Below are 12,637 nucleotides of genomic sequence, written 5' to 3' on the forward strand. Positions count from 1 at the left end.
AAGGTCTCCCTGGATCCTTCTCTTTTACAGGCTGAATAACCCCAGCTCCCTCAGCCAGTCAAAATATATTTATATATAAAATATAAAAATTGTCTATAAAAATAGATGAATAAGAATCACATTGAATACTACTAGTTAAACTGATGTCTCAAACTCTGCCTTTGAAAATATTTCTATGAAACCCCTTCTAGAGGGGGTTCATTGCTCATTGTGCAGTTATCATGGTTCAGAATCTAGCCATATGCATTAGCCAAGTGCAGGCAACCTTTTCAAACATGTATGAGGTAAATATATATCTAAGTGCAACTGAAATCTTGAAGAACTCACTTGAAAATCATGTCTTCTTGGACAAGATCTGATTTAGAGATAATTCAGAAATGTGCAAAGGAAAAGACAGGTCGTTTAAGCATCAAAAATAATGTGAAGGGCTAAAGACATATAAAACACTTAGTGGCTGGCTAATTACATGCCATTTAAAATAGAATATCTTAGTGGAAATGTTTAAAAGATTGACTAATATCAAGTTCAGATAAATTCAGATTAATTTTAATATGAAGTCTTAAGATACTGTACAAAATGTATTCCTTTATAAACCTATCAAAGCATGCATAATTATAGGATGATTTGGGTCTTCGATTCAAAAAAGTCTGCAGAATGAATACCGATTTAGGAACTGGCTGTAGGGATAAGCCATCACTGCACTGAAAAAATAGTGCTGTGCTAACTACAGTATGTGAACTAACAAAAAGGGCAGGAAGAATTTCCTTATTTCTGATTAAATTCCTTTCCCTCATTCACTGCTCCTCTACTACAACTTGAAGAGCAAAGTTTATCCCTTTGGAATGCAGCAGATTGCTACAAGTGTTATGGGTTTGGATTTGTTGTTTTTTAATTTTCATCTCTGGGGGCTGAATGCTTCTGGGAGTCTCTAGCTTCCTTGACAAACTGCACGATTTGATTCCTGCTTCCAGAATAACATATGCAATTTGTAAGAATAGTGCATTTGCTGTCTATGAAAGAAAATAAGGCCACTTAAAATGTCTAAGAAAAATGCCAGATTTCCAGGAAATAAAAACTTCCTGCCTGCGTGTTTGTAAAGTTTAATGGATTTTTAATTAAGTGATATTTTTATTGCTTTCAGGCATACATGTATTGTAATGGGTTTTATTATTTTGAAAGATGGACGTGTAAAGAAAAAAAAACTCTGAAAAAAGGTAAAGTGATGTTACGTTGAACAAAAAGTATTTGCATTTGATTTGTTTAAAAATAAGCTATTAACATACATCATGTGATTCTTCACATGTCAGCCCGGACAAATGAAGCAAAGATGCCATCTTCTTGAGAAAGCAGGTTCTCAGGTGTATCGTATTCCAAAATGTTCCCTCGTTTCATGACAATGACCAGGTCTGCAGTTAGAATAGTGTGAACCCGATGCTGCCGTAAAAACAAAACAAACAAACAAACAAACAAACCACAAACATACAGATGTTTTCATTATGATAGTTCTCATTGAGTTCATTAATGGGCCTAATCCAAGGCCTATGAAGCTGGTGAACGGCTGTCCTTGTTTACGGTGGTATTTGGAGTAGGTCCTTGTACTATATCTTTAATCTGAAGAGATCTCAAAATACTTTACAGCCTCTGGCACTAAGCCTGAAAATATGCATGCATGCACGCACTTCAGTCAGCTAATTGCCTTTATGGACAACACAGCTGTTGGAATAAATCCCATGGCATCACTGAAATACGTCTTCCCCTTAAGGAAATACGGGCAAGAAACATCCTGAGTATGCCTGCATAGTCAGGTGGCTTAGCATCCTGCTCCAATCTTTGGTTTTTGTACATTGTCTGTACACACTACATGCATCTTAGGGAATTCCTACATTGTCTCCTTCTGCAAATCATTTAGCTCCCTTTGTGATTAAATTGGTGCATGCTGAAGGGAATAGTTTAGTCCTATATACAACAGGAATGAAACCAGGTAGAGTTTGATTTCAATGCTATATGAATATAGCCAGTCAAATATAGACATGACTAGCTCTAAAAGTGAGACATTTCATTATATAGGCTGAAGGTCAGGGATTACTTTATGGGGTGGATTCGTTTCACATCATAGAATCAATGTTAGTTGCATGTCTAGGCTTGAGTTAAATATATTTAGTATAAATAGTGACAAAATTAAACAAACCCAGGAACCACACAATAAACATCTTCTTGCACTGTCATCTCAGTAGTTGTGCAGTAGGAAGGAAGCAGAATGAAAGGGAACTAAAGAGGTAAAAAATAACTACCACAGAGCCAGAAGTCTTGTGTACAGTGTGGACTGAGAGAGTCTACTTGTGAGTCTTCACCAAAGTGGTGAACAGGCCATCCTCTTTGAGGAGTAAGTTTGAGGCAGTGTCACATTCAACTAGAGAGCCCTCAGAAAGTACTATGACAATATTGGCATCCAAGATGTGAGATACACGATGCTGGAAAAAAGAAAAGAAAAACAGGTGGGTGAAGGAAAGATCAGCTATGAGTAAAGAAAGGAAGGAAATGAAGCCAGCTGTGTGAGGAAAGCTACATATTAATATGTGCCATTTTGAGATATCAAGTTTCAAAAAGCAAGGGAAAAGTGAGATTCCAGAGAGAAGAACAATACTGAAAAATCAAATGGCATTTAACTGGAGGGGAATATGCTTACTGCTAGCATCTTCAGCACTCATGTATCCAATAATCTTAGAGCCTGTTGTATATTGCCCTGGGTTAAGTCATTTGTCTGACTTCAACTAGCCACTGACAGACTTGAAACCAGAGTCCAGGAATCATAACTCTAATCTGTAACCACAGGATTGGATTCTAGACACAGTGAAGAAACAGCTGTTGAAACACATATTTGTCTCTTGGATAAAATGTCTGCTTTTTGAGTAAGCCTACCATCAGAAGGTAGAATTTATCTAAAAGGTATCCTCTGTAGGTGTGTTTATGTATGTATATGTATGCACATACATGTGCATACTTGCACAGATATTTGGATATTTGGGTATGTTCTGTGTCACTAGAAATGGCAGGAAAAACAGGAAAAAATGTCAGAAACATTTAGTTGAAGAGATAGTAATTTTTGAGTAATCCCTGTTGATTCTAATTTTTAAAACCTTTATTATAAAACCAACCTTTTTTAAAAATTAATTTTATTTATTTTTTTATTCTAAAAGAGAAAAGACCATCCAAATTGAGAAATCTTTTGAATCTTTTGGAATCTGAGCTCCTTTTATAAATTTGTTACATGGTTTTAGATGCCATACACGCATGAACTTTAGAGGCAAAATTCAAATCTAGATTTTAAAGCAACTTTCAATAGTGGTTTAACCCATGGATTCAGTTTCAATTTGTTAATGAGAGTGACTGCAAATTTTTTTGGAGACAATCTATATGCTGAAGTTTCCTATAAAGTCTTTCTTCAGATCTCAGTGTTTTAGTTTGGGAATATTCTGATTTTGGGTTTTACTTTTATGTTGTTTTCATCGTGATATTTATCTATTGAAAGAAAAGAATAACTGCTTAAGAAATGAGGACGAAGCATCTGTGAGCGTCAATACTTACCGCTATTGTTACAACTGTGCGGTCTGCAAAGGCAGTCATCACAACCTTCTGCAAAATGTTTTCCTACCAAAGTAAAAGACTTACTTCAGTTATTTCATCCTTCCGTATTCTACTTTGTTATGTGTCTTCAAACATCAAAATGACAGGATCATATTCCACACCATCTTTCATCTGCACATCAGACTCTTAGTAATGAAATGACACAGAAGTGAAAAGGAGGGACACTCTAAAATATTTGATTTGTGTGGTTTTTTTTGCCCCTCACTGCAGGCATTGACCTCAAAACACAACATAAATAATTGAAACTAAACACAAGACAGAAGCAAGAAGTCTATCAGTTTTCTTTTCTAACTAGATCTCATAGCTGACATTTTGGGGACGATGATGCTTCTTCTCCTAGTAGCTCCATGCATCAATGGTAAAAATTGCTATACTCACTGTGGCCATGTCAATAGATGCTGTGGCTTCATCCATGATGAGAATGCTACTCTTGCGAACAAAGGCTCGGGCCAGGCAGAAAAGCTGTCTTTGCCCTACACTGAAGTTCTCTCCTCCTTCTGTTACCATTGCATCTGTAATAAAATCAGTTAAGTTGAATGTCTGTTCATACAATCAGGATGCAGTGATTTTGAGTGGTCACCATGAAAGCTCTGCCTGTGTACTGTTCCTGCATCAAGCAAAATCCCTGTAAAATCTAGTAAGCATAATATTGACTGAATACTGGAATGGAGAGATACCAAGAAAAATGAACACATCTTTTTGGGAAAAGATCAACATATCATTAAGCAAATAGCTGACAAAAATACTTAGATCTGGTAGGCTGCAGGATTGTATCTTAGTAATATGAAATACACAATATGGCGGGAATTAGGTGAGCTTCCTGCATGAACCAAATCTCAAATGATAAGGGAAATGCTCTGTCAGTGTTCTCAACAAGAGCAACAACTCTGTTGGCCAAGACAGATTCTGCTGAAGCAGCAGAGGAAAATCTGCTCTTTTAAAACTCTTCAGTGATAGGTCACCCCTCTATGATGCTGAAGTGCCACATTTTTCTCTGAAATGAGTGGAAAACAAGACTACTCTTCAGCTTTTTACTAACAATATTTTCTCTGTCATGGAGACAGTATATACATAAGGTGCCTGTCAATATGATGGTTCATTGTGTAAGATCCCATGTATCTGTTTATATAAGTGCATGCTCATGCATGTAGAATGTCATTATTGGCCTATATTCCCGGTTACTTGGACATACCAAGGCCTCCTGGCAATGATTTGACCATGTTCTTCAGCTGAGCAATCTCCAAAGCTTCCCAGAGTCTATCATCAGTGCACTTGCATTCTGGATCCAAATTAAATCTGCAAAGAAAAACATAGCAGGAGGCTTGTCACTACAATTGCAGTTCATTCAGGTCTTCTGTAAAGGAACAATTTGTCACAGTGTATCTCAATTGATTTCCCTTGTACAGACTGTGCGGGCACATTGGGGTGAGCTGGGAATGTTCATTCCCATTTCCATCCCTTCCTGTCCACAGTAACCATTACAAACATGCCATGCAATGCTGTTCTTCACCCCCTGTCTCCTTACACCTACCGGATGGAACCGCTGAACAGTATTGGATCCTGGAGGATAATGGAGAGCCGGGAACGAAGAGTATGAAGAGGCAACTTGCTGATGTCTATTCCGTCTATCACTATCCTTCCTGTTTAAAACAACATGCAGAAGACATGTGAGGGAATTGCACAAAACGTGATTTGCAGATAGCAGGCAGAAAGATAAAGCAGATCCTTTGGGCTGGACTCCAGACTATGAAACAGCTTGCCTCTGCATTCTCTCAGCATTGTTATATAAACATGGAGAAGGTGCATGTATGCATTAACACAAGCTAGAGGGAATCCAGCTTATTAGTGATGTTGTTGCCTTTCTGTCTACCCCCCACCCACACACCTCCTCAAGGAAATGTGTGGCTTCCATGCTATGTGATTAATAATAGCACTGGAAAGATAATTTATTTTGGAGCAACCTAAGGTTTACAGCCAAACGGATCAAGAAGAACAGGAGCAACTCATGCAGTTAGGTGACGTTCTGTACCTTTCTCTATTCCACTTGATTTTAACAGTAGCAGAAGATCTTTAATTTCACTTGTGCTCACTTCTTTTGCATAATATATGTATGTATTTACAATCAGTAATGCATCAGGAGCCAAAAATCTTCTTGTAACTCTAGAGGGAATGGGGTAACACTAACTTTTTAACAAGAGGCAGATAAGGAAAAAAAATAAAGAAAAAAAAAAAAAAAGGATGTCATACTGCAAGCATTTTAATACCATTCATGGCAGTTCTTACATAACAATTTCATTTAAATATTTGGTTGTGAATTAGCCATATACTGTTCTTCTAGCGTAAGATTACTGTAAGCAGTCACAATAATAATTCCTTAAACTAGTAGTTCATTCTGTTACAAGAAGTTGCTGGAACAGCTGGGATACTTGGTAAAGCAAGAAGATTTTTCCATTCCTAGTCACTACTTCAGGTCAATGAGCATATGGATCTCATCTGAAAATCTGATTCATGATGTGCTAGTTGTGGCAACTGTAGGTATTCAGGTGAGGAAGGTGGAAGAAACGTACAAAATGAAATGTGGATGGCTACTCTGTAAGAAGAAGAGTTGGAAGGGCAACAGAAATCTCTTCCCTTGGATCCTCAAAGAAAAATCAGGAACTACTGAACCCATTGACTTTCCCTGGACACAGAAGCTTCCTTCTGCACATGTGGAAGGGAGGGCCGGGGTAAACTGGATGAGGATATTGTAAAAGGTGTTTTCATCAGGCTCAACTCTACCTTTTCCCTGTGGATTACTTTATGGTGTGACTGCACCCAGTCCTGGAAAGTACCTACTTAATGTTTATTAGTTCTCTACAAACAGGGAGAACCTAACCATGAATTGGCAAATAAATTGATATTCAAAGATCTGTGTGTGTGACTGTTCCATCATTTCCAATTTTAATGAGATTCCATTTTGTAGGTTGCAACGTAAGGGCCTATTCCAATGAAAGACCCAATCCCCACCTAGCCAGACTAACATGCTTATGCTTTTCTCAGAAGTTCAGAGGAACCAAGATTTCATCTGTGGAATGCAAAGCTCAATTATTTCCAGACTTTCATAAAGACTGAATCAGCTTATAAGACTCCAGCATGAGACAACAGTGGTTGCATGAACTCAAGCAATCTCTTTTCTCCTTGAATGAGGACATGAGAGAAGGTTAGCAGAATATGAGGTGGACTAATGAGAGAAAAATTAATAATGACATGCCTTGGGAACAAGGTAAGATATTTTTGATTGAAGCCAGGGTGCTCAAGGAAAAGAAAAGAGCAGATGAGATGATTTACTTCTGGGAAAAAGTGAAGTAGAGAGGAGTTGAGAAACCAAGAAAGCAATGAGGGCACTCAAGCAAGACAAAAGAAAGAGGTGGTTTGAAGAGAGGACAAGAAAGGGAAAACACTAAAGACTGAAGAAGAAAGTGAGAATATGGAATATGGAATAAATAAAAAATTTAAGAAGTAACAGAGACATAAGGAAGGAAGATGGATACCTTGAATGAAATCTTGGCTTCACTAAAGTTACTTGTAATCTTGTTAAGTAATCTTTTTTATAGAGCCAGGACCCCACCCAGAAGTGGATCAGCCTAGAGTCCAAATATGGGTTTTGCTGAGAGATAGATTGTTGTGCACAAAGGCTAAACTAAGCTCAGTTAGAAAAGGCTGAGGAATTCCCATAGCAAAAAATCAGGCATACAGAAGGAACAGACAAAGAAAAGATATAGAAAGAAGATTAAAGTAGAAGGAAACTGAAAGCTGAGCAGAAATAAAACTGTTTGCACTAATATACCCAGGAACCTCAGTCATGAATCAGAAACCATATATACATATAGGCACAGAACCACAACAAAAGCATTAGCTGCATCAGATTTACTTACCTTCCTACATCCTACTGGGGTCTCCCTAGCAAACATTTAATGCACAATGGCCAATTTAGAAACATAGAAATCTTTGTAACAAAAAGGTGAATTTCCAGTAGTTTTCCATATTTGTACAACAGTTCACATGTATATTTATTATAAATGCCAGGGTGTGTATTGCTGCACACTAGTTCATTCCAGTGAGCTAGGAGAGTGAAATGCTCCAGGAGTGAAAACATAGTAAAAAGTTTCTAAAACCTTTAGTCAGTTTCTGCTGCAGTTGTGGGAAAACACAATAAAATAAAAATAATTATCAAGGGAATGGGCTTGTCAAGTTCCAGTTTCTATTCTGCTAATATTATGACACTTACCATAAGTTAATACAGTTAATCTTTAGGGAGAAATTTAGAGGATCCAGAGAGTTGCATATTTTTTCCTCCTACCTCAAAAATGGCATATTGTTTTGTCAATGCCAAATAAATAAGTAAATAAAATTTACAAGCATAATCTGTGTGCAACATTTCCTAGAAGAACCAAATGCTACTCACAATAGGACACTTTGTACTTTGAAGGATCAGGTATAACAAGCCCCATTCAAACCAAGTGTCTTCAAAGCCAAAGAGCTAGGATATAAAATATCAATGTAGTTTCTTCTGAAGACATAAAGGGGGAGCAGGTAAAGAGTGACAACAGACTCCAGTGAAAACTAACCATCAAATATGTCCACCATTCTGAAGAACGCCAAAGACAGGGATGACTTGCCACTGCCAGTACGACCACAGATCCCAACCTGCAAAAGAAAGCAAGATGTTTCTTATAAAAAGAAGCTGTAAGTCAGACTTGCAGTCTTTCAGGAAAGCTGGACTGGACTGCCCTGCTGGTGAGAATAAAGGTCCTTCCCAATGGCCAGTGGCAAACTCCTTTCGATCTGTGCATCAGAAAAGACTTGTAAAATGAAAACAAAAGCATTGGGCTATCACTGATGCTAAGGAGTATTAGGAAGAGATCATTACCCTGCTCCAAACTCCAGGCAGAAGGTAGTAACAGAAAAAAAAAAAAAAAACAAAACACAAACACAACAAAACAGCAACAAACAAACATATTTTAAAACCTATTTAAAGTGGTATTTCAGCTGCTACAGGTGATGCCTTATCTCAAAAAATAATAAAATAATATAAAATAAAAATAAAATAAAGAAAAAAGAAAACCTGCTTAATTCTTCATATGGCGTGTGCAGTGCTGAAATTCCACAGAGACCTGGAGAGGAACCCTAAAGTGAAAGGTGAAGCAGCTTCATGTGTACACTGAAGAACTCATGGAACATGTGATAGAGATTCCCACCTGTCCCAAGAAACAACCTTACCAATCACATTGTAAAAGCTAGGTATTTTCAGCTTGATAAAAAAGAGTATTATTTACTTCACAGTGAGACCTTATGGTGTTTCTCATTTGCATGCAGTGAGTGTGCATGTATGCATCACAATTCATTCAGTGGAAAATGAAATTTCTGCAATGTTAATATTGCAATAAATGCAATTTTAACCAAGGGAAAAAACATATTTTTGGTTCATGTAGAATTTGTTATTTCACTTTGTTGAATTGATCAGTGGAGTAATGTACAGTTTAATATTACTTCACTTTGAGCATTTTATAATGATTCAGTAGCTGAAACTTAACATAAAAAACAACAGAGTTTCAGGAATGTTGGGATATTCAGTCAAAAATGTTGGAACAAAACAGTTCCCTTTTGCTAAATAATCTTTAGGAACATCTATTCCAGGAAGATTTTCAATATTTCGTATATTTTTGTCCTGGACTCCAACGACACTATATGCTGAAATGTGAGATGTTCTTGAGTGTTTACTTGTCTCCTTTTTGATGTTCCTCTAATCTCATCTGCCACCAATGCTCACTCTAAGCAAGGGGGATGGACATGGAAAGAGATGGGAGTCTCAGAAGAAAAAGTGATCCCAGCCAATAAAGTGATATCATCAGTGTGTTTCTTGACCCATAACTAGGGACCACCAATGTATACAGATGTCACTGCAAATTGTTGTTATTCTTGCTCTTCTGCTACCTTAGAAAAGAAAACACAATAAAGAAGGATCTGCTCCAGAATGAGGAACATATGCAATTATACAGTACCTTTTGTCCTGGTTTAATATAGGCCTTAACATGTTTGAGAACAGGCTTCAAGTTGTTTTCATATCTCACACACAAATTTTCAATCTTGATTTCCCCCTCTTGAGGCCAGTCTTTTGGGACTTGAGAAGAGTCTGGAATAGTTACAATAAAACAAAACAAAACAAATGCTATCAAAGGGCCACTTTTTATAACATTTCCCTTTCAGCTCCCTCCTTCCTGGGAGTCTTCATGAAGCCACTTGAGAAACCTAGGCCATGCCAAAAGGACATAGGCTAAGGGTGTACCCTCTGCTAGGCTGGCGTTCAGATTGTTTTGCAGGGGAGCTGAGAACTGTCTCAGGGCATGTTAGCACTTAGCTGCCAGATCTTGACACATAAGACGAGAGGGTAAATGCCTAGGAGGTTCTTAGCAATGAAACAGGGAGAAGCAAAGAGAGCAAAAAAGGTCAGCAGAGTGTTAACATGTTCTGAGGTCAGTAACTGGCAGAGGAAGTACAGTGCAAGGAAGGATGTTGTTACTGCTTTACAACTTGAGCTGTTGACATTACCACAGCTCATATGCCATCCTGATTTGCAAATACACAGGCAGGTTTTGTCTTCAGAATAGGAGTCTGGTTTTCCAAGAAGGCTTTCTGACCTGTAAGCTTCCTCATCCTTGTGCTGCTAGCACTTGCAAAATACCAGTCAAAGCTAATTGAATAAAACAGCAGCAGTACAAAGAGCAGCATACAGTTCAGGGAAGAGTTGCTGAGGTCTGACTGAGGTTTGACTGACATCATGCCCATCTTGTAGCCCCCATTTACTGCATAGATCTCACATCTGAAGCATGTTACTGCTAATGCATTTTTAGTTCTTATCTGCATTTTGATAGGTTTCTTCTTCTTCTTCTTCTCCTCCTCCTCCTCCTCCTCCTCCTTCTCCTCCTTCTTTTTCTTCTTCTCCTTCCTTTTCCTCTTATTCTTCTTCTCCTTCTTCTCTTTTTTTTTTTTTTTTTTTTTTTTTTTTTTTTTTTTTTCCTGTTGACTAGTACAGGCTACGTATCTCATGGCTGCTTTTGGCTATCCTTGTCATTCAAATCAGTGGGAGTTCCTACATGTCAAGGAGACCTATGAATTTTGCATGACCAAGTCTACCTTGCTTTAACAATCCTATAGAAAAACAACAACAACAAAAATCAACAAATAAGAAAGTTTAGAGTGCAATACCCAAGTAGCCATCATAGTTCTCCGACTCCATGTTCAGGAAGCTGTGTACTTTTTTTACTGCACCCATCTGCACCTCCAAATCAGCCAGATTTCTCACCACCCAGTTCAAATAGTTTGTTATCTACATTACAAAAAGAAAACAAGGACAGGATTCAGGTCTGTGCATCTATCTGTTTGTGAATAAAACTCAGATAAATTTGTGAAAGTCTTTGGCCTGACCCAGCACTTTGGATCTGTTACTGGCATTGCAACAGTCCTAAACTCAGTGGAACAGCATCAAACACATAACAGCATAACAGGCCTGTCATACTCCAATGCAAAGAACTGTGACATAGTAATTTAGCACCCAGTATACTTTTTTTTTTTTTTTTTTTTTTTTGAAGGAGGTTATACCCAGAGTCTGATTATGGGAATCTCTTGTTCCCAAGTAAGCAGCACTGAAAGACACCTTCTTTAAACACACAACACAGAAGAAATCAAAATTGGTAATGCCATTTGGGAATATGGCAATTTATAATCTTTCAAAGAAAGACTCAAGATTAAGAAAGTTCACTATTTGCAAATACATTGAAAAGAATTTTACCGGCATTTCAATTCTGCTTCTTTCTGTGCATATTTAGATAATCCATTTATCTCCGTGGAAAATGTGTGTTTCTTTAGCATAGAAATATATGAGAAAAAATACATTATCAGCTCAATATTTCCTTCTTAGTTTTTATTCCAATTTGTAATCAAAAAGGTATTACTTGTAGTAAATAATTACTGATAATTAGTTGTCAAACAATAACCAGTAACTTAGGGAAGCTGATCCCTAGTTAAGACTATTTAAGGCTGACAACTGTGTAGCTATTTTCTAAACTTATGTTTCTAAGTCTATGTTTAGGTGCCAATTTAAAAAAAAGAACTGATCTTATTAGGTACTGTTGATTGGCAAGCACCTTTAGAAATTGAGGAGCTTTAGAAACCTGAATAAGGGTGTAGAAACCTCACTTAAGGAGAACAGTCTACATGCAAACACAGTGAGAGAATGATTTTGTCATTTATTTGCCAGAGATTGATGAATCTGACATATATTTATTATGAATAAATCACTCAGATTCACTTCTTTACCACTTAATACAGATGCAATAGGCATACAGTAAATATTTTTCACTGAGAGTCAACAATATTTGTTTTGGTCAATTTAGATGATTTAGTTGGTTGCCTAATGATAAGGAGTTATTCTCAGCGGTAGTGTGAATTACTTTCTTTATTGCTCAGAAATATACATCTTCTGTGTCCAGCTTTTGATTCAGAAATTTATCTGCAATCACAGTTCTAGCAGATTTGATAAAAGAGCCTGGCATCCCAAAGGCTCTGCCCATTGTTTCAGCCTTTATCGCAGTTGTGCAACAGAATTGGCAGGATTTATACAAGGGGAGAGAATAAGCTTCTGAATGTCTACAGTAAACATCATGTTGGTACAAACAGTTTGCTCTCATCCAGGTCCAAACATCAGCCCTCTCTTAGCTCCAATGAGAAACAACACAAAAATCTGTCAGGGGATGCAGACAATCATCCAACTGCATCCAAAGTTTCACTAGAGTTGTTATGGGGAAGGGGAGAGACAGGTAACCACTTTTTAACCGGAGCATCTCTTCATCTGCTATGCCAGACTTGAGCAAACAGCTAACTTGCACTAATGATATGTTTGCAAATGCAGACTAAATACAAAGTAGCCAAAGCTGATGCAGACATCTTGGTGCTT

The 12,637-nt window shown here is 37.4% G+C and overlaps 1 protein-coding gene across 17 annotated transcripts in view; it reads right to left on the reverse strand.

The window, feature by feature from the left end:
• Nucleotides 1-524: 524 nt before the first annotated feature.
• ABCC9 (ATP binding cassette subfamily C member 9) overlaps nucleotides 525-12,637 on the reverse strand; it is a 77,367-nt gene continuing 65,254 nt past the window's right edge. For 12 of the 17 annotated variants that reach the window (XM_035311149.1, XM_035311102.1, XM_035311091.1 and 9 more), the window contains 8 exons: nucleotides 10,891-11,011; nucleotides 9,687-9,817; nucleotides 8,253-8,331; nucleotides 5,177-5,285; nucleotides 4,838-4,941; nucleotides 4,024-4,157; nucleotides 3,586-3,648; nucleotides 525-1,434 (listed from right to left, as the gene is read on the reverse strand). In XM_035311149.1, coding sequence (XP_035167040.1) covers nucleotides 1,297-1,434; nucleotides 3,586-3,648; nucleotides 4,024-4,157; nucleotides 4,838-4,941; nucleotides 5,177-5,285; nucleotides 8,253-8,331; nucleotides 9,687-9,817; nucleotides 10,891-11,011 — 879 coding nt within the window. In that variant the 3' untranslated portion in view covers nucleotides 525-1,296. Of the gene's footprint in view, nucleotides 1,435-2,291; nucleotides 2,472-3,585; nucleotides 3,649-4,023; nucleotides 4,158-4,837; nucleotides 4,942-5,176; nucleotides 5,286-8,252; nucleotides 8,332-9,686; nucleotides 9,818-10,890; nucleotides 11,012-12,637 lie in introns of all 17 variants that reach the window. The other 5 variants (XM_035311075.1, XM_035311184.1, XM_035311175.1 and 2 more) reach the window with 2 other exon arrangements.

Source organism: Oxyura jamaicensis, chromosome 1, assembly GCF_011077185.1.
Source record: "Oxyura jamaicensis isolate SHBP4307 breed ruddy duck chromosome 1, BPBGC_Ojam_1.0, whole genome shotgun sequence".
Classification (NCBI taxonomy): Eukaryota; Metazoa; Chordata; class Aves; order Anseriformes; family Anatidae; genus Oxyura; species Oxyura jamaicensis.